Source organism: Heterodontus francisci, chromosome 20, assembly GCF_036365525.1.
Source record: "Heterodontus francisci isolate sHetFra1 chromosome 20, sHetFra1.hap1, whole genome shotgun sequence".
Classification (NCBI taxonomy): domain Eukaryota; kingdom Metazoa; phylum Chordata; class Chondrichthyes; order Heterodontiformes; family Heterodontidae; genus Heterodontus; species Heterodontus francisci.
In genome coordinates, this window is record NC_090390.1 from 72,020,043 (window position 1) to 72,047,906 (window position 27,864).

Genomic DNA, 27,864 nt, shown 5'->3' on the forward strand with positions numbered 1-27,864 from the left:
CAGCAATTAGGCAAATCATATGTGGAAATGTTTAGTCCGGTTGGTTATGACATGCCAATTACTTTAAAGAAACTAAACAGTGAAATCTTATACCCAAGTAACCGAAAGAACTTCAGCACTTGAGATCTGAATTCATATTTCAGAACAATTTCAGGGAAACTTCCTGGGGTGTTAAAATAGGGGTGAACCTATTGCAGTGCCACAAGGACACCTTGCTTGTGTATGTCAGTTTTCTTACACTGCAGTACTAATTCCTATTGGTCATTAATAAATCTTTCTAGGTCAAGTACAGCCTGCAACTTATCAAAGATCTAGCAGAGTTCAGCATCCATTAATCATCTGTCATTGCCTTTATTGATTTAGACATCCATTGTCCTTTTGAAGCTGCAAATTATATATCTTTAAATGCACTATGCCATTTTAGGAGTTGAGCAGTATATGAATCTATAGGCTCCAGTGACCTTACAAAATTGTGCTTATTTCCTGTTTTCAGCTCTTATTTGTTCTACTCAATCAAAAATTCAGAAGATACAAATTTTCTCCTGGAGTTTTTAAATATACAATTTAAGATAGTGTGCCTACTTGTATATATTAATCATTCACCATATTTATAGCCAGTAAAACAGCACCGTTTACTAAAAGGCAGGGATTCTCACTAATTGGGTGTCACAATCCCAATGACTGAATTCGAATGGTCCCAAGCATGTCACCATTTCAGTTTTTGGTAAAATGAGAATGTCTTAAAATATACTGTAAACTGGAGCTGGGGTCAGAAACCAGGCTCAGGTTTGCAAATGGCACCAAATGGGGGTGGAGAAGGGAAGTGCATGGTTCATACAACTGGAAAGAGGCAAATTAAAAACAGGATTAGAATGGATCGGCATAGACTGATGAGGAATTGTTATTTAACTGTGCACAAATACATTGTAATGAGACCATGGTACAGATTTAAAAAAGGATATAACATAAAATGAGTGGAATCTGAGGGTATTAGTAGGCAACATGCTAAAACCAATAACTTGCAGCAGTAGTACAGAAAGCTAAGTGGATCTCAATATATAGCCAGGGCAGTGCACAAATCCCAGGTGATTAGGTACCAGGCACTGGTACAGACACAGGATTGGGTACAATGCTGGTCACCATTTTACAGCAAAGATATGCAATTTCTGCCCTAAATTTTTCCCACATTCTAACTGTATAACTTCTAACTGTATAAACCAGTTACACCTAAATTACTTATGTACCTTCCCTTTTCGATGTGGCAATCTCAAATATATGAGGATTCACTTAATTCCATTAAAAATCTTGAATGTTTTCCCAGATTAAATAATTCCGATCTCTTGAACCTTTCCTCGTGACTTAGATTAAAGGCCTGCCACTCGACCCGAACCCAATGGGACCCAACAACATGTCGGGTCAGGTTGCACTTCTGGGTCCAGCATTCGGGCTCGGGTCGGACACGCTCTATCACAGTGGCTCCACTGTTAATTTAATTTTTGGACGAGAAAGGTGGTTTTGTTATTTTAAGCTTGTGCAGATCAGCAACAAAGTGAAAAACGGAAGGTAAGTTAACTGATGGTCGGGTCAGGTACAGGAGAAAATGGAAGGGCTCGGGCTGGGTTGGATGTGGTTCTGTCGGGCTCGGGTTGGGTTTTTTTTTTGCAGACCCAAGCAGGCCTTTAGCTTAGATGTCTTAAGTGAGGCAGCCAGTGCATGGCTGACTACGGTATTATTGGAACCAAAGAGATGCAGTGCATAGGATTTTCTGGTCCAGTTCTTCCCTGTGCTTCTAACCATAACAATTTGCGAAGTAGTGGTGGTGGGGGAAAAGACAAAAATTTGCACTTTAAAAACCAACTTTATTTTGATTTTCATATTCTGCAAGGAAGAAAAGTACACCCACTGTCATATTCCATCTTCAAAATCAATTTTTAATGCCAGAAATTATTTGTACCATAAATCAATTGGACATTTTATACATTCTGCTGGAAATTGTACAGAAATAAAAAAGGTAGGGTCCAGCTTTTTTTAAACTGCTTGAAGCATTGCATTTTTAGCATTAGCAGCCAAGAAGAGATCCATTACACACAGCACGTGTAACCCATTCAGAGAGATTTCAGTATTTAAGCCAGTCCTTTTGAAGACCATAGTATTCAGAAAGGCTTGGCAGTAAAGTTTTTACAAGACTATGGAATGATCAGATTGCCTATGTATATCCGTAAGTAGCTTATTTTTATTTACCACAAGCGTGTGGGACCGCTGTTAATTCTTTATTCCTCCACCCCTGGAAAAAAAAAACTTATATTAAGTGCTTTTTGGTTCTATTTTCATAGCGAATGCTTCGAAAATATTTAATGAGGTTTAACCCATGCCCAATGCTCACATTCAATGAGCTATGTGGACTTAAAAGCTATAATCAAAAAATTGACTGCACGAAACAAAAAAGAATTGCAGGAACTTGTGCTCGATCACCTCTGAAAACTCTCATTTGAAGCGCCCGCCATCTCCTTCACTCACAAAACGTTTGCGTCCCCTTAAAGATGAAGACAGAGTTAAACAAAATAAATTAGCACTGCAAAGTCTCAGCAATTAAGAATTATCTGTCCTATATTAACCAATAGCAATTATGTAGTAGGTACTCTGTATACTAACTTCAGGTAATGTTAAAAAGCTTGAATTGGACTAGGCTTGTTCAAAATGGGTTGAACAAAATGTAGCATTAACCATGTACAAGTATGAGAAAATGAAGTTAATCTAAATAACTGCACTTTAAACTTCTAGTTTCTAAAACTAGAAATTTTAAGCACGTAGCACATTAGTTCAGGTAACCATAACTACCCCCAAGAAGTACTCTTGAATCTTTTAATTCATTCGTGGGATATGGGTGCCGCTGGCTAGCATTTACTGCCCAGCCCAGTTAGCCCTCGGGAACATGGTGATGGGCCTTCTTCCCGAACTGTTGCATTTCACGTGAAGATATTGTTCGTTCCAGGGTTTTGGCCCAGCCATGTTGACGGAATGGCAATATCTGTCCAAATTGGAATGATGTACAACTTGGAGGGAAGTTGCATTCCTATGTACCTACTGCCCTTGTTCTTCAAGATGGTAGAGGCCACAGGTTTGGATGGTGCTGCTAAAGAAGCCTTGGCAAGTTGCTGCAGTGTACCCTGTAGATAGGAAATTACTATGCTTGCAGTGTATACTAACAATTGAGTGTAAGTTATAGGGTGGTAATTGGCCATGTTGGATTTGTGGATTTATATATAAATGTGCATACATGATGCACATCAGAAGTGAGAGCAGTGTCAGAACATGGTGGCTGGGTGGGAGGAGGGTGAAGGGGAGGCAAGGGAAGACTAAATATTATATATTGCAAAAATATAAATGTGCTCTCTATATACACACAATTGCACTATATATATATATATATATATATATATATATAGAGAAGAGAGCAAAAACCTTCCTTCTCCACGATGAAACTCTAAACACTAAAAGACTCTTTAAAAGTTGGATGTTTCACTGTAAAAGGGCTTCAAGAATGCAGGTCAAAATTGAAAAAGGGGGAGAAATTGCAGAGTGCAATCAGACACCCTTTCAAAATATCTTCTATGTAGTTATTTGAGTCTACTGCATCTTCCTAGTACACCCAGTGTACTAGATGCATGACAGGCAATTTCTGAAATATAATTTTGGATTCAGTTTAAACAGCAAATCAGTTGGTTGAGTGATCTACCATAACGTTTACTCACCTGGAGGGACAAAGATCCCTCAACTGTTTCACTATGATCCCCATTTGATGGCACTGTTCCACAAACTGTTCCATCACTGTGTAAGCCTGCGGCACATCTAAATGAATATCTGGAATTTCCTTGTACACTCTCTCAAAACCCTGCAATATATTAAAAAAAACAGAATTTTTAGTGCATTTTTTTTGTAAGCAGCAGAATCCATTTTGCCAAGTCCTGTACTAAAAAATACAACTTTTATGTTTCATAAGACAAATTTGACCATCAATGCTCAGTATAGAAACTATGGGATGTTTGACATACTACAGAAAATGATTTAAATAGATAATCCAAAAAACATTTGCAAATAAACTTTCTGAATAACGCAAATAAACTCTGAATAACTGATGATGCGATCAGTCACTTTTTTTCTCGCCATTCTGTCTGCAATCTTTGTTCACTCCATTCCCCCCTCCCCAAAGCACATTCTTCCTACTTGCTCACAAAACCATAAATTTATACCAACGAAGTGTCGCGACAAAGAAATCGTAGGTAGCGTGTGCAACCAAACAATTCTACAGAGAAGGAGATGCAACATCTCAATCCAGACAAGGTTGGATGTCAGCTACTTGGAAATGTCAGGCATAAACTGAAGCACCAGCACTTATCAGTACAGGGTCTCAGTGCACACATAGTCCTAGTTAATCCTTTTATTTTAAAAAATCTTTTGCAAGTGTCCTAATAAGGCACATTAACGCTAAACTAAAAGTTACAAACATATTAGCAAACATTCAAAAGTGAGGTTGCAAAGTCTTTAAGAGGTTTCCTCGACCAACTCTGAAGCCTAAAGCACCAATAGTCAACCCTATTAAGGCTGTAGTGGTGGGTGGGCTTTCAGCACAAGTTGCATTGTTGCCCAGTAGGTGGCCTACTTACTCTGTTCATTTGGTCCACAGTAATGATTGATGATTCCCACAAGGATTTAAGCAGCTTCAGTATCATTTTGAAGGTAGTTTCCCCAGTTGATTCCAGAACCATCACTATAGCCTAAACATAAATATTTTGAATGCCACAACCAAAAATAACTCAGATACCTGTTAGCGTCAAAAAAAATTGTATCAGCAGCTATTAATGAGCTATTTTTAAACAAACTCTAAAACCAAGTTACTGCAATAAAATATTGTAATATATTATCAAGCAGTTAATTGCATACTCAAAGGCCTTCCAAACCAAAGTTTTAGAGAAAGCATTAAAATAAAAGCAAAATACTGCAGATGCTGGAAATCTGAAATAAAAACAAAGTGCTGGAAATACTCAGCAGGTCAGACAGCATTTGTGGAGAGAGAAGCAGAGTTAACGTTTTTCAAAACTGGCAACGGTTAGAAAATTTTTGGTTTTAAGCAAGTAAAGGTGGGGGTGGTGGACAAGAGAACTAAAGGGAAGGTGTGTGATAGGGCAAACGGCAAGAGAAATTAAATAACAAAGACGTCATGGGACAAAGGAAAAGTGTGTGTTAATGGTTGTGGTGTAAGACAAAGCATTAGCCCATATTGAGTGTTAACGGCAGAATAATGAGCAACTCTGTCCAAAAGCATAATATGAAAAAACAAGTTTAAGGCAGGCACATGGTTAAATAAAAAAAATTTAAAGAAAATAAATTTTTTTTATTTAAAAAAGGCCAATCATGCTCTGAAATTGTTGAACCCAGTGAGTCCGCCAGGCTGTAGAGTGCCTAATCGAAAGACGAGGTGCTGCTCCTCAAGCTTGCGTTGAGGTTCGCTGGGGCACTGCATCAGGCCAAGGACAGAAATGTGAGCATGAGAGCAGTGTGGTATGCCGAAATGGCAAACAACCAGAGGCTCGGGATCATGCTTTTAGACTGAGCGGAGGTGTTTGCTGAAGTACTGGTACTTCCTTTAGCAATTTACTTGTGTTTCCTTCAATTTAGTATACTGTATTCACTGCTCACAATGCAGTCACCTCTACATTGTGCAGACCAAGCATAGATTGGATGACCACTTTGCGGAACACCTCCACTCGGTCTGCAAGCATGACCCCGAGCTACTTGTCCCTTGACTATGCATGCTCTGACCTCATTCATTAATCTATTATGTGGTACCTTATTGAAGGCCTTTTGGAAATCTAGATACATGTTGCATCCACCTATTACCCTTATCTATCCTGTCACTTCTCTAAGGAATTCAATGAGATTGGTCAAACAAGACCTTCCAATTATTCATTATATTTTGCTTCCTAGCTGTTTCTCTATTTTCTCCTTGAGTAGGGATTCCATTATTTTTCTTACAACTGATGTTAAGCTGACTGGAGTATAGTTCCCTGGACATGATCCATCCCCCTTTCTCAAATATCGGTATAAGATTTGCTACCTGCTAGTCCTCTGGCACCACACCTTTTTCTAACAAATTATTAAATATATGTAATAGTGCCTCTGCTATCTCTCCCCTAGATTATTTTAAAATGTATGGATGCATTCCATCTGGACCAGGTGTCTTATCCTCGGAGTTTCATTAGTTTATTTAATATTTTTAAATGCAGTTATATTATACAATTTCTAATCTAATCTTCCAATGTCATATACACTTCATCAGTCTCCCTGGTAAATACTGAAGCAAAATATTAATATTTGTGCCTATCGTTGCCTGTTATTTTATCTTGATCAACCCCCCGTGGCCCTATTCACATCCCAACTTTCCTTTTTTAAATGTGCCTGTAGAATGCTCCTTGATAATTTAATTTCATAGTTCCTCTTTGCCTTCCTCCTAATCTTTGTCCTCTCTCTGGTCATGCTCTCCCCTGCTGTCCATGAACTTCGTGCTAGTCTCTTTCATTACCCTCAATTTCTATGTCATGTCTTTATTTATCCAAGGTGTCTCAGAGTTTAGTGTGCTCTTATATGTTTAGCGGAATATTTTTTTCATGGGCTTTGTTGAACAATGTTTCAAAGGTTTTCCATTGCTGTTCTACATTGTTTGCCATTATTATTGTCATTTTATTTTACCAAGTTATCTCAGCCCCTCAAAAAAAAATCAGCTTTTCTCCAAATTATTACTCTTCTTTGTCACACTATCTGCCCTTCTTAATTATTAACCTAAACTATTAAATTAGAATCACTTTTACCTCGATATTCCAATTTTACTTTCCTTACCTTAGATACTCTGATTATTTCAATATCATAGACATTCTATTATTTTAAATAAATTTAAGTGGTCATTGGATAAACATATGGATGAAAATGGAATAGTGTAGGTCAGATGGTTTCACAGGTCGGCGCAACATCGAGGGCCGAAGGGCCTGTACTGCGCTGTAATGTTCTAATATCTAATATCTAATATCTAAATATATACTCTACTTGCATGCATTCATTTATTTTTACCTTATACACAAGTTCATGGTGAAAGTGTGGCACTTCGAGTTCCCGCAGGCAGCGTTCAGCTTCTGCTACATCGCCAGACACTTGGTATTCCTTCAGCAACATGTCAATCTATCAGAGTAACAATGGGGCGGGGGGAGGCAGTAGTGGCAGGGGGAAAAGAAGGTACAGTCAAACTCTCTGCAGCCACTCACAACACAACCAGCTCTCAAAACCTGCCCATTTAGTTACCACTATTAAACTTGCACAGATTAATTATTGCAGACTTCCAGTCAGGTTGGCTAAAAGTTCTGAGAAATTAATCCAATAAAATTCCAGGCATTCAAATTATTTGGATTATAAAAAGTTTAGCTAATCTTGCAAAAATAATACAATTGCTACACAATGAAGTTTCTTACTGGGTTCATGCACATACTTTTACACTGCCACATAGAATCATAGAATAGTACAGCACAGGAGGTGACCATTCGGCCCATCAGATCTGCACCCATTCTTTTGAAGAGCAGTCCAGTTATACTCACCCTCTCATTTCCCATATCTCTAATAGTTTCCTTCAAGTATTTATCCAATTCTTTTTTTTTGAAGGCTTTTAAATCCACCACCCTAACCACTCACTGCTTAAAAAGGTTCATGTTGCCTCTGGTTCTTTTGTCAATCACCTTAAATCAGTGCCCTCTGGTTATCGACTCTTCAGCCATTAGAAACAGTTTCGCTTAGTTACTCTATCTTCTATCAAATATCCTCTAAGGATATTCTCTTCATGAAACTGTACTCCCTCATCCCCGGAACCATTCTAACAAATCTCTTCTGCATCTTCGCCAAGGCTGTGATATCCTTCCAAAAGTGTGATGCCCAGAAGACACCATACTCTAGCTGAGGCCAAACTAGTGTTTTATATAGATTTAGCATAACTTATTGCTTTTTGTACTGGAGTCAGCCATAATGACACCAAAATAGTCCACATCAAATTCTCAGATAAACTTTTGGGGTGGTGTTATGAACAGTGGACTCTGTAGTATGATTACGTTTTTTAAAAAACTATGATTTTAATGTAGTTCAAGGAGAATTCAGAGGAGACATGTAACCTCATCAATTCTACCTAAAGACAGGGATCCTGGGTACCATGCAAACAAGGAACCCAGATCAAAGACCCCTTTGAAGGCAGAGTGCAAGGTTGTAATACCTGAAGAACAATGGGTTTCACTCTCACAGACACTCAGATTATAAACCGGGAGCAAGGGGCTCTGAAGGTGCAAAATCAAGCTGAAATTTTTAACACCTGGAAACAAAGGAAGGCCCAGGTGGTTCTGCTGTGGCCAGACTTGTGGACTCTTGAGAAAGGCAAATGACCGTTTGATTCTGGATAAAAGACCGGAAGACACAAAGACCAACAGTAGTAGCCTCAGGCAACAGCAAGAGCAAACATCTGCTCTTAGAACACTGATACAGCAAAAGGCTAAGACTTGAACCCAATTCAAAAGCTGAGGCTGGTGGAAGAAAAAAGACCAAGGGGGCCATCAGTGATTGCCTTATTCACAGAAGTCTAGGTCGAAAGTCCTCGAAAGAAGTTAGCCAAGAGGACATCAAGTTTGAGAAGGACTGGGAGGAGTTTGGGAATTTTAACAACAAAGATATTGCTTCAATGAGGACACTAATGTATAAATGTGGTGTGGGGTTTTCAAGTGTTTTAATAAGTTAATGGGAAATACCTTCCTCTGCAATTTAGTGCATTAGCTACTCACAAAATATGTTTAGTTAATGTTGATTTTTAGTTTAGTTACTATAGTAAATGTCTTAAAATGCGAAATCTTGTGTACTTCTTTAACTTGGTGTGGGGAGTCCATATCTCTTGTTTTAACGTTAACGACCTCAGTGAGGTCATAATTGCTGAGCGAGCCCACATAACTTTATTCCAGTATGAGTTAGCGGTTGAGAAGGAGGGAGAGATGTGGCCGGGGGGGCGGGTGGGAATGTAAATACATCAAAGCTTCCAAAATCAGGGAACTTGCAGCAGTGATTTCAAAAAGTGACATCACAATTATAATGCCATTTAATCATAATGTCCAACCTTTTTCTCTTTGTGGACCATTAGGTTACACAGCATGGAGTCCCACAGACCATATGTGAATAATTACAATAGGAAACACGGCATCCAAAGAATAATTTACTGCTGACAACACTATGTTTGCCATTTTTAATCTTGCCATTCCCACTGCTGACTGGCTGCTCCTTCTCTCCCTATTGCCTGGCTAGCTGCTTCTGTCCTTAATGATGCACGTCTTACATCACAATTTCAATCATTGTGTTTACACTTCTTGTGCCAAAATTCCCTGAGGTTTTCTGCTGACTCAACAGGTGGATAGTACGGAAGACCATCGGGAAGGCAAGGAAAATATGAAAAGCAGTGTAGGCATTATAATGCAAGCAATATATTGCAATGGATTTCATCAATAGTGGATATACCAGTTACCAGAATATTTTGGTGACCATCAGAATAGCTTTGTAAGGGGTTTAGATTCAACTTCTACTTATGACTGCTTGATCACAAATCAAATTTGCAGCTGAAGGAATTGCCCAGCAGCAGTCATGACTGATGGATCTTTCATGTTGGTGAAAGATTCTCAAAAGGACTTCCTATATTTATTATACAATCTACTTTAGGCCCTTTTTAAATTTCTAGATTTAAGATGTTATGTAGATAATGGCCCAAACTGCATACAATACCCACTCCATACAACAGTATTTCTCAACTTTCATGTAAGTTATAATGGGGGAAATACTGTATTAGATTTTTTTTTTAAAAAAGGGTTCCTTTTATTATTTGAAATTACCACAAAATATTTTAGGCTACAAAATCCAATTCTAGTTTTAGAAATATGATCAAACAAGACAACTGCACTTTCATCCGAGCTAAACATTGTACACACAACTACAAAAATCACTTAAAATGATGTACCTCTTGGACAAGTTGTTCAACTGGCCTTTGTCCACCTCCTGTTCCCCATACATTGTCCAGACGCAGACCACCCCTCTTCATACTGAGCAACACGGCTGCTCTACCTAAAGCAGCTCTAGATAGATTGGCCAGGGTCGGCGGGGGGGGGGGGGGGGGGGGGGGAGAAAGAGGGGGAGGGGAGGAAGAAAAGTTCTGTTAACCTCAACCACATTTAGTCAATTGATCAAATACTGCAGGTTACTTCCAAATCTCCTGAGACTGAACAAGTATTAATAGAGTCACTAGAGTTAACAGTTTTTGATAATGAGCATTAAAACTCAAATATGCAGTTTCTTGACTGCAAGAGCTTAAAAAACATTGTAGTATTCTGTGGATGAACCCTAAAGTGCACATTATAAGAAGTATCTATTGTATGCAGTTTCCTAAAATACAAGTCAAAACTCAAAACACTTACCTGGCATTCTCACAATCCACCTTCCCTTTATAACTTTCAATGTAACTTTTTGACAGGATTTCATCTGCCACAGCTCTTGCAATGAACTGGCCTACGAGCTGGAAAGGAAAACAAAACGTTTATTAAGCATTTTCTTTCGAGTCACTTTATTCAATCACAAAAGGCATGCGAAGAGATAAGTTTTTAAAAAAACTTTGCAGTTTTGTTGCATCTCACTACAATGGAGGGAACAATTAGCAGCAGTTCCTGCAGTGCATCTTAGTTTAAATCCAGGAGTGACCCGGAGAGAAACTTTCTAATAAAGACTGCCTTTCTAACATGGTTGAGACAAAATTGAAGCATAAAACCACCTCTGAACTGCACAGAACAATCCTTCATCCATCATAAAGGATAATTTATTGAGATCAACCAACTGATCCCTGTTGAAGCAAGGCATTTGACCCATTAAACAGGAAGAACAGTTCAGTTCTACAGGGGAAGTACTGTCAACATACCATAAAATCCTTGTGTTCATTTTCTATTTGTTTTGACTCCTACCATTGATTAACAGATGGAAAACAGGAATACAGTCTGCTAGACACCTGTAGGTGTCCACAATAGCATGTTGTTTCTCACTTTATAAAATGGGCCTCTACTTAGTCAGTCTAGCCTGTCTCTGGAGTACTCCAATGATGGACAGCAGAGATGAAAAGAGGACAGGGATAACCTCTTTTACACAGTGAGTTGTTGTAGCAGGGAATGCTTTGGCAACCAGCCAAACATGAGTTTCAAAGAAAATCAGCGTGCAAAACGGTTCTTACAGCTATTATATGACTGACTATCAACATGGTGTACTCATGTTAGCAGCTTCTGTACATTAAAGAGGTGAACATCGGGGGTTATTTATGACACTATTATTCCCTCCCTCCCGAGGCTACAATCGCAACTAATGTGTTACATAAAGCATTGGAGGCAAATCAACACCCTAAGTTCCCCATAAGTTCTGCTTTTAATTAGCCACAGTGGGCAGTTGCGAAGTTAAAGTGAGGTACTTTGCTGCAGAAAGCAAAAAGATTTAAAAAAATTATTGGCCTCCAGTTTATTTTAACTGGGTCCTTTAACCTGCTATATGAAAACCTGGTTCGCCCCTAGTCCTAATGGGACTCCCCTGATGTCCAGCCCCATCCACCACCCCACCCCACCATTTCCTTTAGCTGGAAAGCAAGGTAAGGAAAGAACAGCACTGAACCCCATTCATTTGTTTACATACCCAGCCAGGTAGTCCATGAACAGAGGCCAACCAACAATGAAAAGCAAGTCTTTGAATACCACAAAACAGCCAGCCACAAAAGGTGAATATCACCTATTCAAATGACTTTTGATATCACTTCTCTCACTTGAATTATAGAAATAGACTATACTGGTACTTGAGTTATAGGAACAGACATTCTTTTTTAACCTTATCTGTATAATAAATTAGGTATACTTATTTTCAAAAGGGAACAAAACATTTTTTGTAAAGTTACAGCTTCCAAGTTGCTTTACAATATCGTCTTTAATCAGATTTTAATACAATAAAGTTTTAAACAGAAAGCAAGCCTGAGTTGAGTAATAAGGGAAAATAATCTTTCATCCATGCAAATCAGTCAATGGGCATAAAATATTTGCAGTGTCTGAGATTCAAGACAAAAGTTGGGGTCTACTCTTCATTCAGTCTTGGCACTAAAACAAAATGGGAATAATCCATAGTTCACAAAAGCAACACTAAATTCCTACTTTATGTTAACAGTTAAAATCAATAACTGAACATCACTGAAAAAAGATTAAACTGTACTTGCTTGTGCTTCAGATTTTCCTCTCCCCTATCTTTTGCCTAATTATACTAGAAAGCAAAAGTGGAGCCAGACTAAAACACTTGCTGTCTAGGATGCCTCTCACTCACTGTCCTTAAAAACAGTCCAGGCCTCAATATGCAATGCACAATTACAGACATACCACTTGTTCAACTGAGTTTTTCTGGCACTTTCAGTTTTAGTTTCAGATTTTCCAGTACCTGCAGTATTTTTTTTTTGAGGTAAGCAACAAAAAGTCACAGAAGCTCTTTCGCCTGTGATGGCCCAGCATTTACCGTCCCAAAGTAGAGACTGAAACTAGCAGGATGATTCACAATTTATGCATGCAATGCAATATAGAGATTTGGTTTATATGAAGCATGTAACTGCAACAAGTTGTCCCAGCTATGCTACAACTGAGAAAAAGAAATGCAGCCTGTAATGATTTGCTTTGTCTTCGTAAAATTAGAAAAATTACTAGGCAAGTATTTTCACTCAGAAAGAAAGGTAAATAAAACAAAACATCTAAAATTGGACATACTGAGCTGAAGTATGCCAATTTCCAGACTACACAAATGGAACCGGTTTAGGAAATACAGAACAAAATCAACCAATGTGAACCTGAGAAATTTAATCTGTGATTTGATCCATAGATATAGTACATGTTAAACTGAGTCCAGGTTACGTTTTGAGAAACAATTCTCACCATTGCCATCTGGTCAACCATAGCATATTAAAGATTTTTCATTACTTAAGCTTTACTTCTCAAATATAGTTTAAGAAGATTCAGGTTATATTAATCTATAGCTACCCATATCAAAAATGCAATAAATGAGAAGATGCACATGAAAAGTGAGTGAAAGAATTTGCTTCTGGAGTTTCCAATAAGTAATGGAAGCTTATATAGAACATTACAAATGTTGAATGCTTTTGGATCATCCAAGTCAACTGCAGCTTGCAAAAAGAGCTACAAGCAGAAACACACATCAACAGTTCTCTTTGGTGAAACAAAGTGATAAATCTACTTTGTTCTGATGAGCACTAGACCTACTTGATGCAACGGCTCTCTGTAGCATGAGCTACTACAAACATACAATTAGTGATGGTATTAGCAGAATAGAGGGGGATGACCAAGTACAGGAAACCAGGATGCAGAAGCAATTTGGGTACAGATGAGAAATCAAAGGCGAGATATCACTTGTGGGAGTGGTGTACAGGCCACCTAATGTTAACCACACTGTAGGATGGGGTATAAAGGAAGAAATAATGGCAGCTTGCCAGAAAGGTACAGGATAATTATGGGGGATTTAAACCTACATACAGACTGGAAAAAGCAGATGAGGAGTACACAGAATGTCTTCGGGATAATTTCTTGGAACAGTACGTTCTGGAGCCAACCAGAGAGCAGGCTATACTAGACCTGGTATTGTGCAATGAGACAGGTTTAATTAATTACCTCATAGTTAAGGTGCCCCTAGGTAGCAGCGATCATAAGATGATTAAATTTTACATTCAGTTTGAGGGAGAGAAGAGTGAGTCCAAGACTAGTATTTTAAACTTAAATAAGGGAAATTATGAGGGCATAAAAGCAGAGCTAGCCAACGTGAACTGACAAATTAGGTTAAGGGATAGGTCAGAGATGCAGTGGTAGATATTTAAGGGGATATTTCAGAATACATTGCAACAAGAAAAATTCCAAGGGTGGGACCCGCCATCCGCAGTTAACTAAAACAGTTAAAGATAGTGTCATGCAGGCCCCCACCTGCCAAGAATGAGGCACATTAATTTCGTCACATGGACATTATATTTCAAATTGTTGCTGGGAAGAGGAGAAGGCCTGTTACAAGGAATTGCCTGGCCCGTGGCCAGAAAGACATTGTTGCATATTAGCAGACAGTGTTGGAACAAAAGGAACTATCCCCTGCTCCCACGTAATACACAGAACAGACCCGGTCAAACCAGTCACATGACCACCCTGCTGGCCAACTTGGGGAGTTTTAAATTGTAGAGACAGTGTTTGAACAGGCAGAAAGTTCTTGGCTCCTGGGTTGAAAAGAGCCTCTCCTGTCTGCTCCCATCTCTTTCTCACCAGCTTCAGAATACACTGAAGACACATGAACTCCAAGAGAGAGAAAAGTCTCCTACAGTAAACAAGGTTTAAGAATACTGCGGGCTGACAAGTCCCTGGGTCCTGATGGATTTCATCCTAGGGTGTTAAAAGAAGTGGCTAGTGAGATAGTTGATGCATTAGTTTTAATTTTCTAAAATTCCCTAGATTCGGGGAAAGTTCCGTTAGATTGGAAAACAGCAAATGTAACTCCTTTATTCAAAAAGGGAGGGAGAGAGAAAGCAGGAAACAGGCCAGTTAGATTAACATCTGTCTTAGGGAAAATGTTAGAAGCTATTATTAAAAGACGCTATTGCAGGGCACTCAGAAAAATTCAAGGTAATCAGGCAGAGTCAACATGGTTTTGTGAAAGGGAAATCATGTTTAACCAATTTATTGGAGTTCTTTGAGGAAGTTACATGTGCTGTGGATAAAGGGGAACCGGTGGATGTATTGTACTTAGATTTCCAGAAGGCATTTGATAAGGTGCCACATCAAAGGTTATTGCAGACAATAAAAGCTCATGGTGTAGGGGCTAACATATTGGCATGGATAGAAGATTGGCTGGCTAACAGGAAACAGAGAGTAGGCATAAATAGGTAATTTCCTGGATGGCAGGATGCATTGAGTGGTGTGCCACAGGGATCTGTGTTGGGGCCTCAACTTTTTACAATTTATATGAATGACTAAGATGAAGGGACCGAAGGTATGGTTGCTAAATTTGCTGATGACACAAAGATACGTAGGAAAGTAACTTTGAAGGGGACATAAGGGGGCTACAAAAGGATATAAATAGGTTAAGTGAGTGGGCAAAGACCTGGAAAATGGAATATAATGTGGGAAAGAGAGAAATTGTCCAGTTTGGCAGGAAGAATAAAAAAATGCATTATCTAAATGGTGAGAGATTGCAGAGCTCGGAGATGCAGAGGGATCTGGATGTCCTAGTGCATGAATCGCAAAAGGTTACTATGCAGGTACAGTACGTAATTAGGAATTTTAAAAGAACGTTATCGTTTATTGTGAGGGGAATTGAATACAAAAGTAGGGAGGTTATGCTTCAGCTATACGGGGCTTTGGTGAGACCACATCTGGAGTATTGTGTACAGTACTGGTCTCCTTAATTAAGGAAGGATGTAAATGTGTTGGAGGCAGTACAGAGGTTTACTAGACTAATACCTGAAATGGGTGGGCTGTCTTATGAGGAACGATTGGACAGGCTAGGCTTGTATCTGCTGGAATTTAGAAGAGTAAGAGGCGACTTGATTGAAACATAAGATCTAGGGTCCTAACAGGGTGGATGTGGAAAGGATGTTTCCCCTTGTGGGAGAACCTAGAACTAGGGGGTCACTGTTTAAGAATAAGGGGTCACCCATTTAAGACAGAGATGAGGAGAAATTTTGTCTCTGAGGGTCGTGAGTTTTTGAAGTTCTCTTCCTCGAAAGGCAGTGGAAGCAGAGTCTTTGAAAATGTTTAAGGCAGAGGTAGACAGATTCTTGATAAGCAAGGGGGTAAAAGGTTATTGGGGGTAGCTGGAGTAATCAGTTCAGCCATGAACTTATTGAATGGTGGAGCAGGCTCGAGGGGCTGAGTGGCCTACTCCTAATTCGTATGTTCGTAAAACGACTGGCAGGAAAACCAACTGGTCTGTCAAGCCTGCCCCTCACTAATCAAAGTGCTTCACCCATTTAGGGTAAACCATTTGGGGTGCTGCAAGGATCAGTGCTGGGGCTCTGCTGTCTGCAATCTATATTAATGACATAGATGAAGCACCTGAGCGTGATGTATCCAAGTTTTATCCAAAGCTGGGTGGGAAAGTAGGCTGTGAAGGACATAAAGAGTCTGCAAAGGGGTATAAATAGGTTAAGTGTGGGCAAGAAGGCAACAGAGTAAAATGTGAGGAAATGTGAGGTTAGTGTGTTTGGCAGGAATATAAAAAGAAAATATTTTTAAAATGGCGAGAATTTAAATGTAGGTGTTCACTGGGATTTGGGTGTTCTTGTATACAGAAAGCAGAAAGCTCACAGGCAGGTACAGCCAGCAATTAGGAAGGAAAATGGCATGTTGGTCTTTATTTCAAGAAGGTTGGAGTACAACAGCAACGAAGTCTTGTTGCAATTGCATAGGGCCTTGTTAAGACCACACCTGGAGTGCTATATACAGTTTTGGTCTCCGTACCCAAGAAAGGATATACTTTCTTTGGAGGGAGTGCAGCGATGATTCACTAGATTGATTCCTGGGATGAGAAGCTTGTCCTATGAGAGACTGAGCAGAAGGACCTGTTCTAAATTCACTGTGTCTCCTGACAATGCAGAACATGCGCAGAGCGATCGTTGATGTCATCAGTGCATCCGAACACTTGCAGTATGAATCAGTGCATATATGCTGACGTCACCACGCGTCGAGCAGGCCAGCAGCCAACTGGGGGAGTGGGGGGGGAGAATGAGGAGCAGTGGCGAAGCGAGCGGCGAGCAGTCGGAAGCAGCGGGAGGGAATGGTGAGGGAGGAGCGACAAGCAGATGGACGTGGGAGGGAATGGAGAACTGAACATGGCGATTGAAACCACGATCGCAGCCATTGGGGGTGGGGAGGGGTGGTGGTGTTTGGGTTTAATTTGCTTTTTTGTCAAATTGAGCAGTGCCATCTTTAGTTCTAGCAGCTGTCTGAGACATGGCAGTGACATTTCAGTCGACGAGAATGCATTTGCGCATGTGCCAGTATTGCACCACCTAGTGGTTGAGTTGTCAGCAAAAGTATCCTTCTAAATTTCAGAGTATGGAAAGTGATCTCACTGAAACACAAAAGATGAGGGCTCGACAGCGTAGCTGCTCAAAGGCGGTTTCCTTGGTTAGAGTCTAGAACTCGGGGCAGTCTCAGAATAAGGGGTTGGCCATTTAGGACTGAGATAAGGAGAAATTTCTTCACTCAGAGGGTTGTGAATTGGGATTTTCAACCTGAGCGGGCTGTGGATGCTTACATGTTTGGTATACTCAAGGCTGAGATAGATAGACTTGCAGGCTCTAACGGAATCAAGGGATTTGGGGAAAATCGGGCAGGAAAATTGAGTTGAAGTCGAGAATCAGCCATGACCTTATACGAATAGTGAAGCAGGCCCGTGGGGCAGTAGGATCTCCTATTCCTGAGACCACAACAACTTGCATTTATATAGTACCTTTTGCATAATAAAATGCCCCATGGTGCTTTACAGGAGCATTAACAAAATTTGACACGAAGCCACATAAGGAGACATTAAAACAGGTGAGAAGGTGGTGCTAATGAGCAGCTTACAGGAAGAGAGAGGCAGAGGGACTTAGGGAGGGAATCAGAGTTCAAATTACTTCATTAAACCTTTCCCCACTCAGTAATTTCTATGTACATAACATATTTCTCTAGCAGTGTGTCACAAAACTAAAAGCTACCCACAGCACTAAGCTTGAAAGTCACAGTATCTCCTTGCAAATGTCTGAACAGAGAGGCCCAAGCAGAATCAAGAGAGCAAAATGAAATGCTGAGATATCTGTTCTGTCCAAGTATCACTACAGTAGTTTGCTCGCACAGCTCAAAAGACAATAAACGTAAATTACAAACTTAATATATCACAATACTGCCGAGGACAGTTTTATCCAGCCTGAACACGAGTGAGTTGGTATCCAGATTATATTCTCCTATGGTCACATGATTGCGGGTGCGCAGGAAAAAAGCAGCAGCTGTGATCAGCTTACTGATATGCTGGTAACCAGGTTTCTGTATCAATCGCAAAAAGTCCAAGAAAAGCAGGTGAGAAATGGAAGTCTTTGGTCCAGGATGGGGGCAAGTAAAATTTTTCCACATCCAGACCTTTTAGAAATGCAAGAAAACAGCTAGTCTACAAAACCAAAGCCAATTAAAAACCAATACACAAGAAGCAGGAGTAGGCCATTTGGACCCTCACCTGCCCAGCCATTCAATAAGATCATCGCTCATCTGATCTTGGCCTCAACAGCACTTTCCTACCTGTTCCCCTTAACTCCTGACTCCCCTATAGTTCGAAAATCCGTCCAATGCAGTTTCCACAGCTCTCTGGGACAGAGAATTCCAAAGATTCACGACCTTCTGAGAGAACAAATTCTTCATCTTCTGTCTCAAATGGGAGACCCCATATTCTCAAACTATGCTCCCTAGTTCTAGATTTCCCCTTCAAGGGGAAGCATCCTCCCAGCATCTACAGTCAATGCACTCAATTTTATATGTTTCAATAGATCATCTCTCATTCTTCTAAACTCCAATAAGTATAGGCCCAATCTGCTCAACCTTTCTTCATAAGACAACCCCTTCACCCCAAGAATCAAACTAGTGAACATTTTCTGAACCGTCTCCAATCCAAGTATATCCCTCCTTAAATGAGGAGATCAAAACTGTACGCAGTTTTCTTAGTGCGGTCTCACCAATGCCCTGTACAATTGTAGCAAGACTTGCCTATTTTTATTCTCCATCCCCCTTGCAATAAAGGCCAACATTCCATTTGCCTTCCTAATTTCTTGATGTACCTGCATGTTAACTTTTTGTGATTCATATACGAGGACACCCAGATCCCTCTGTAGCCCCTCTCCGTTTAAATATTTCACATTTTTTCTTCCCATCAAAGTGGATAACTTCACATTTTCCTAACATTATAGTCCATCTGCCAAAATGTTGCCCACTCAAACTAAATGTATTCTTTTGCAGACTCTGTGTCCTTCTCAACTTACTTTCCCACCTATCTTTGTATCGTCAGCGTATCTGGCTACAATACACTCAGTCCCTTCATCCAAGTATTTAATACAGACTAAATGCCACCGATCACTGTGGCACCCCACTACTTCGTTTGCCAACCTGAAAATAACCCATTTCTCCCAACTCCCTTTTCTGTTGGCCATCGTTCCATCCACGCCAATATATTACTCCCAACACCAAATACACATCTTCTGATTCCCCTATCCACCCTGCTTGTTACATCAAAGGACTAATAAATTTGTCCAAAAAAAATCCTTTCATAAAATCATGTTGACGCTACTTGATTGCATTATGACTTGTTACGACCAGGTGAGAAACAGGTCTAGGGTTCCCTTTCAGCATTCACTTGGTCTTACTGTAACAGGGTTTTATTTTTAAACACGCTACTTTTTAGCTCCCCCTTGGTGAATCCTTGCTCACCGTTTTCCAATTATAAGGTAAAGAAACGAGCACAAACAGGTGAAATTTTATTAAACTCTAATTCGGTTAACGCCTATGGATACGCGACGCGTCCACGCTAGCATGCATACGCGATACACACTTGCAAATAGAGACAGAAAAGAGAAAAAAAATAAAGTGGAAAGGTTTGAGGCAATCTCTGAGGAAGGTTTTTTGTTACTGTGCTTCGAGCTCACTGTAGAGTCCTTAATTGAAGATATGGTCTTGCTTTTCAATAGGGCCCAGTATTCTTCTTAAACCTTGTTCACTGTAAGAGACTTTTCTCTCTTGGAGTTCATGTGTCTTCAGTGGGTTTTGGAGTTCCGTGAGAAAGAGATGGGAGCAGACAGGAGAAGAGGAGGTCTTTATCAGTTCAGCAGCGAAGAGCTTTCTGCCAGTTCAAACACTGTCTCTACAATTTAAAACTCCCCAAGTTGGCCAGCAAGGTAGTCACGTGACTGGCATAACCACTTCTGGCTTTGTGTATTGGGTGGGTCAGGGAATGGTCCTTTGTCTACAAATACTGTCTGTTAATATGCAAAAATGTCTTTCCGACGATTTGAAATTTAATATCCGTGTGGCTACATTAATATGACTCATTCTTGGCAGGTGGGGGCCTGCATGACAGTTTCTAAAATGTCCTGCCACGTCTTCCTTAATAATGGATTCCAGCATTTTCCCAATGACAGATGTAAAGCTAACTGGCCTATAGTTTCCTGCTTTCTGCCTCTCTCCTTTCATGAATAGTGGCGTTACATTTGCTGTTTTTCAATCCTCTGGGACCTTTCTAGAATCTAGGGAACTTTGAAAGATTACAACCAATGCATCCACAATCTCTGCAGCCACTTCTTTTAAGACCCTGGGATGCAGGCCATTAGGTCCAGGGAACTTGTCAGCCTTAGTTCCATTGGTTTGCCCAGTATTTTTACTCTAATGACAGTGATTGTTTCAAGTTCCTCCCTCCCTTTTGGCCCATGATTTTCTGCTGCTATTGGGATGCTTTTCGTGTCTTCTACCACAAAGACAGATACAAAATACTTATTCAAAGTCTTTGCCATTTCCTTGTTTCCCATTAATTCCCTAGTCTCATCCTCTAAAGGGACCCGTGTTCACTTTAGCTACTATCTTCCTTCTTGTACACTTGTAGAAGCTCTTAGTCTGTTATGATATTTCTTGCTAATTTACTCTCATTCTAATTTCTCCCTCTTCATTATATTTTTAAGTAATCTTTTGTTGGTTTCTAAAATTTTCCCCAAACTTCTGACCTACCACTAATCTTTGCAGCATTGTATACCCTTTCTTTCAATTTGATCCCATCCTTAACTTCTTTAAGGAGCCACAAATGGTTCATCCTTGTCAAGCCTTTCTCGATGAAATCTAATCAGCCACAAAATCACTTGCAATGGCTTCCCTTCCTATTCTTGCACTGTTACCTTTGGTGTCCCCCAAAGAACTACCTTAATCATCTATTTCTCATCTACATGCTGCCTCTCAGTGAAATCATCCAAAAGCACAGCGTTGTTTTTAACATGTGTGCTGATAACACCCGGCTCTACCTCACCACCACCTCTCTCAACTTCTTCACTGATGCTAAACTATCAGACTGCTTATCTGACATCCAGTGCTGGATAAACTGAAATTTCCTCCAATTAAATATTGGGGAAGACTGAACTTCCAGCCACATATTCGCGGCATCACTAAGATCACCTATTTCCACCTCTAACTGCCCCTGTCTCAGCTTATCTGCTGAAACCCTCATTCATGCCTTCGTTAACTCTAGACATGACTATTCCAATGCACTCCTGGCTGGTCTCCCACATTTTACTCTCCGTAAACCTAAAGTCATCCAAAACTCTGCTGCCTGTGCCTTAACTTGCACCAAGTCCCGTTCCCCTATTACCCCTGAGCTCATTGACCTACATTGGCTCCCTGTCAAGCAATGTCTTGATTTTAAAATTCTCATCCTTGTTTTCAATTCCCTCCATGGCCTCACCCCTCCCTATCTCTAATCTCATCCAGCCCTGCAACCCTCCGCGATATCTGCATTTCTCTAACCATGGCCTCTTGAGCAATCCCGATTTTAATCGCTCCACTATTGGTGGCTGCGCCTTCATTTGCCTAGGCCCCAAGCTCTGGAATGGCCTTCCTACACCTCTCCGCCTCTCTAACTCACTTTCCTCCTTTAAGACAGTCCTTAAAACCTACCTCTATTAGAAAACTTTTGGTCATCTGACCCAATATCTCCTTATGTAGCTCGGTGTCATTATTTTATAATGTTCCTGTGAAGCACTTTAGGACATTTTATTACATTAAAGGCACTATATAAATACAAGTTATTGTTGTTGGAATATACCTTTGTACTTGTAGTACCATCATGCACCCAAATAATGAGCATGTATGTGGAGGAACATAAATTACACTGCAATCGGAAATATATTCCAGATTCACCAATTCTCAAATACTTCACCCATCCAGAAATGGCAAAGAGCTTAGTAGGTACACATAGTGTGTCTCAAAGATTTCAATAAATGCAATCCCCTGGGAAGACTTAAGAAACACATGCCCCAAATTAAGAACATTATGCAGACATAAAAAAAAACTTACAAAATACAGCACAAAAGGACTATTCCTTTGGAACAGAAGTACAATTTTTAAAAATTAAATAGAACAGCCTAGGGAATATAGGCTTACAGGATTAGATACTGACCTTTCATCACCAGGACTTGGATTCAAATCCATGACAAGGGTTTTCTTTGAAACAATTTGAGCAGTCTTCATCTGGATGGGGCAATTTTGTGTTTGTCAGAACATAATTCAGCACTGATTATTAAATGGCAAACAGGCTTAAAAGAATGGCTGGTGAGGAAAAATAGAAAAATGCTATCCTGGTGCAATAGGAATGTTCGCAGGATTAGGGCTGATGCACATTTTTCAGAGAGTAAAGGGAGCTTTAATTTGCGTCCAGCTGGGAGTGTTCGATGCTGACATGAAGTGTCTGGAATGGAAAGCATTCTCTTCCCCAGCCAACATTCCTTACCTTGATGAATGCAAAAATAAAACAAATAAGCCTCATCTAGCATTTCATGCACTCACCTGTGGCGCTCCAGGAGTGTCCAAGGCTAGTTCTGGCAAATCCTTCAGCAACATATCAAAGGATTTTTCCACATCATTTGTAGTAAGCACTTTCCCACACAGATCAGACAGAAGTCTGGAAGTGAGCTCACGGTGGCTGGCCTTCCCCTCTAAAGCCAATGATACTGCTAGCACTGGCACGGTACATTTCATTTCTCCAAGGTTCAAGTTATTCAGCAGCTCCTGCATAACAATCAACATAGAATACAACAATGTTAATGAAACAGCCTAGGAAAAGTTAGGATTTGAGAAATGGGAAGGAAACATCAAAGCATTTCAAAATTAAGAGATCTGTCCAAACAAATAATCTGAGGGGAGGGGGGAAAAAGAACCAATTGTGGCAATACCTCATATATAGAGGATAAGTTCCCACAGAACAAGGCATTAAACAGTACATTTTTCAGAATACTGATTGGGATCATGAAGCCACAGATCTATTGTTGGCACTGTGATCAGTGTTGTATATTCCGGACCTTTCCTTCCACAGCCCAGAGGCACTCTGAAAGAAGGGACTGTAGAACCAGAAGGGGAAGGTGGAGGTGGGGGCAAGAAAGATAACCATAAACTATATTAACAGTTTCAAAGAGTGTTTAGTCCCTTTTACCATTGCTAAAATGTTTGGATAAAAGTGCTATTACCAAAAAATTGGTAGTTTTTGTAACAAGCAGCATGCTGAGCACAAGACCACAATATTTAGTTCAAGTTACCTTGCTAGCTATATGAAGAGCAGAACAGGTCTAACATACAGTCAAATATGATTCCACAAACATGTGGAATGATTGTGCTGAATCTGCTTTTCTGTGTCTCGAAAATGTGGTTTGGGTTTTAACCAACTCCATCTTGGAATATATCCAAACTGCTCATGATTGATTCTGTATAATTCTCTGGTCACATTAGATCTGCCCGGAAAGGAAGCCAAATAATTTCCACCACATCGGCATAATCTCACTTCATTGCTGCTTCAAGAAAAGTATTCTTAATAATGCCATAATTTAGAATATATGGAAGGGAACACATGCACAAGTACACAGTTGCATGCTAAGCTCCAAACAAATCTTACTAAATGTGGTCCAAAGACCAGAATGACATTTCAACATGAGAGATCATAATTGTCTCAACAGCCAACAATAAAACAGGCATAAATAGTTTACTTCAAAACTTGACACCATTCAAAAAAAAAAGCAGGAAGTTCTGTGTCCTTGCTGACATTTATCCCTCAATCACCACCACCAAAACAAATTAATTGGTCATTTGTCTCACTGCTAAGGGGCACTGCTATATGCAAACTGGCTGCCATGCATATTTACATAACAACAGTGACTACACATTTCAAAGTTCATTCTTTGGCTATTTAGAGATTTTGAGGATGTGAGAAGGGCCACAGCAAGTGCAGATACATTCTTTATTCCAATAAATAACAGCTACTTGCATTTGTATATCGTCTTCAATGTCCCAAAGCACTTCACAGGGGCGTTATCGAACAAAATTTGACACTCAGTTAGGTAACAAGATATTAGGACAGATAGCCAAAAGCTTGGTCAAAGAAGGTTTTAAGGAGCATCTTAAAAGGAGAGGTAGAGAAGCAGAGATGTTTAGGGAGGTAATTCCAGAATTGAAGGGCTTAGGTAATTGAAGGCATGGTCATCAAAAGCGGGGTGATGAAAATGAGGGAGGCTTGTGGAATGTAGAGCTGGAGGTGGTCATGGAGGTAGGGAGGCACAAAGCAATGGAGGGATTTCAACACTCGGATGAAAATTTTATATTTGTGTTGCCAGACTGGGTGCCAATGTATATCAGTGAACATGGAATGATGGGTGAACGAGACTTGGTGAGAGTTCAAATACGGCCAGCAGCGTTTTGGAGCAGCTGAATTTTACATAGGATGGAAGGTAGGAGGTTGGCCAAACCTGCCATCTGTCACTAACTCCAAGCCAACTCTAGCCAGCACAGGACATGAAAAATTATCTGCAAACCACCAATTAAATTTTTGGTAAAAGGAACAGGTATCTCCATTTCATACCTAGTTAATTGACCTTTAACATTCAGTCCTGTTCCTCCAACTTCCATTTGAGGAAAATAAAACATTTTTAAATGAGTTGAAACATATTTTTGATCATCAGTAATGGCTGATGAGCAGTTTAGTTTAGTTTAGAGATACAGGACTGAAACAGGCCCTTCGGCCCACCGAGTCTGTGCCGACCATCAACCACCCATTTATACTAATCCTACACGAATCCTGTTCAGAGCGACTCGAGCAAAGACTATCCCCACTATGCTGAGCAGGGAGATTCCACGGTAGCTGTTGCAGTCACCGCAGTCACCTTTGTTTTTATAGAGGGTGATGATATTGGCATCGCGCATGTCCTGAGGTACTGCTCCCTCGTCCCAGCACAGGCATAGCAGTTCATGTAGTGCTGAGAGTATAGCAGGCTTGGCACTCTTGATTATTTCAGGGGTAATGCTGTCCTTCCCAGCTGTCCTTCTCTATAAAAACAAAGGTGACCGTGGTGACTGCAACAACTACCGTGGAATCTCCCTGCTCAGCATGGTGGGGAAAGTCTTTGCTCGAGTCGCTCTAATCAGGCTCCAGAAGCTGGCCGAGTGCGTCTACCCTGAGGCACAGTGTGGCTTTCGTGCAGCGAGATCGACCGTCGACATGCTGTTCTCCCTTCGTCAGATACAGGAGAAATGCCGTGAACAACAGATGCCCCTCTACATTGCTTTCATTGATCTCACCAAAGCCTTTGACCTCGTCAGCAGACGTGGTCTCTTCAGACTACTAGAAAAGATTGGATGTCCACCGAAGCTACTAAGTATCATCACCTCATTCCATGACAATATGAAAGGCACAATTCAACATGGTGGCTCCTCATCAGACCCCTTTCCTATCCTGAGTGGCGTGAAACAGGGCTGTGTTCTCGCACCCACACTTTTTGGGATTTTCTTCTCCCTGCTGCTCTCACATGCGTTCAGGTCCTCTGAAGAAGGAATTTTCCTCCACACGAGATCAGGGGGCAGGTTGTTCAACCTTGCCCGTCTAAGAGCGAAGTCCAAAGTACGGAAAGTCCTCATCAGGGAACTCGTCTTTGCTGATGATGCTGCTTTAACATCTCACACGGAAGAGTGCCTGCAGAGTCTCATCGACAGGTTTGCGGCTGCCTGCAATGAATTTGGCCTAACCATCAGCCTCAAGAAAACGAACATCATGGGGCAGGACGTCAGAAATGCTCCATCCAACAATACTGGCGACCACGCTCTGGAAGTGGTTCAAGAGTTCACCTACCTAGGCTCAACTATCACCAGTAACCTGTCTCTAGATGCAGAAATCAACAAGCGCATGGGAAAGGCTTCCACTGCTACGTCCAGACTGGCCAAGAGAGTGTGGGAAAATGGCACACTGACACGGAACACAAAAGTCCAAGTGTATCAAGCCTGTGTCCTCAGTACCTTGCTCTATGGCAGCGAGGCCTGGACAACGTATGTCAGCCAAGAGCAACGTCTCAATTCATTCTTTCTTCGCTGCCTCCGGAGAATACTTGGCATCAGGTGGCAGGACCGTATCACCAACACAGAAGTCCTCGAGGCGGCCAACATCCCCAGCTTATACACACTACTGAGTCAGCGGCACTTGAGATGGTTTGGCCATGTGAGCCGCATGGAAGATGGCAGGATCCCCAAAGACACATTGTACAGCGAGCTCGCCACTGGTATCAGACCCACCGGCCGTCCATGTCTCCGCTTTAAAGACGTCTGCAAACGCGACTTGAAGTCCTGTGACATTGATCACAAGTCGTGGGAGTCAGTTGCCAGCCATAAAGGCGGGGCTAAAGTGTGGCGAGTTGAAGAGACTTAGCAGTTGGCAGTAAAAAAAAGACAGAGGCGCAAGGAGAGAGCCAACTGTGTAACAGCCCCGACAAACAAATTTTTCTGCAGCACCTGTGGATGAGCCTGTCACTCTAGAATTGGCCTTTATAGCCACTCCAGGCACTGCTCCACACACCACTGACCACCTCCAGGCGCTTACCCATTGTCTCTCGAGACAAGGAGGCCAAAGAACACTAATCCCATATTCCTACCACATCCCCACCTGTCCCTATATTTCCCTACCACCTACCTCTACTAGGGGCAATTTATAATGGCCAATTTACCTACCAACCTGCAAGTCTTTTGGCTGTGGGAGGAAACCGGAGCACCCGGAGAAAACCCACGCAGACACAGGGAGAACTTGCAAACTCCACACAGGCAGTACCCAGAATTGAACCCGGGTCGCTGGAGCTGTGAGGCTGCAGTGCTAACCACTGCGCCGCCCAAAAGTCACACCTTTTACTAGCTCTACTTCCTCCAAAGTGTATATTAGTTCGTGCCTGAACCAAGTCTATCCATAAATTTACTAATTAAATAAAGGAAATTTGCAAAATGGTGACCACAATTTTGTTTTGAAAAGAGCAGCTGGCATAATATAGAAATGGATGCACTGAGGATCATCTTCAAACCACTCTGGCGATCGCCAGAGCTGGCGGGCAACCATAAAGGAGGGGCTAAAGCGTGGCGAGTCGAAGAGACTTAGTAGTTGGCAGGAAAAAAGACAGAAGTGCAAGGAGAGAGCCAACTGTGTAACAGCCCCGACAACCAATTTTATCTGCAGCACCTGTGGAAGAGTCTGTCACTCTAGAATTTGTCTTTATAGCCTCTCCAGGCACTGCTGCACAAACCACTGACCACCTCCAGGCGCTTACCCATTGTCTCTCGAGACAAGGAGGCCAAAGAAGAGGATCATCTTCAAATCCTCACTAGATATAGGCGAGGTACCAGAGGATTGAAGGTCTGCGAACATTGTACCATTGTTTAAAAAGGGTGTGAGGGAGGGATAGGTGAAATAGTTACAGTCTGACCTCGGTGGTGGGTAAATTATTAGAATCTATTCTGATAAACTGCCACTTAGAAAGGCACGGATTAATCAGGGATAGTCAGCATGGATTTGTTAAGGGAAGGTTGTGTCTTACTAACTTAATTGAATTCTTTGAGAAGTAACAAGGAGGATTGATGAGGTTAGTGCAGTGGATGTGGTCTACATGGATTTATCTGACAAGGTGCCACA

The 27,864-nt window shown here is 41.0% G+C and overlaps 1 protein-coding gene across 3 annotated transcripts in view; it reads right to left on the reverse strand.

Annotated features, from left to right (window-relative positions):
• Window positions 1-1,910: 1,910 nt before the first annotated feature.
• Window positions 1,911-27,864, reverse strand: part of pdcd4b (programmed cell death 4b) — a 49,924-nt gene continuing 23,970 nt past the window's right edge. For all 3 annotated transcript variants that reach the window (XM_068053008.1, XM_068053006.1, XM_068053007.1), the window contains 7 exons: window positions 22,728-22,949; window positions 10,530-10,627; window positions 10,076-10,190; window positions 7,123-7,230; window positions 4,665-4,775; window positions 3,753-3,892; window positions 1,911-2,533 (listed from right to left, as the gene is read on the reverse strand). In XM_068053008.1, the coding sequence (XP_067909109.1) occupies window positions 2,485-2,533; window positions 3,753-3,892; window positions 4,665-4,775; window positions 7,123-7,230; window positions 10,076-10,190; window positions 10,530-10,627; window positions 22,728-22,949 (843 nt within the window). In that variant the 3' untranslated portion in view covers window positions 1,911-2,484. The remainder of the gene's footprint in view (window positions 2,534-3,752; window positions 3,893-4,664; window positions 4,776-7,122; window positions 7,231-10,075; window positions 10,191-10,529; window positions 10,628-22,727; window positions 22,950-27,864) is intronic.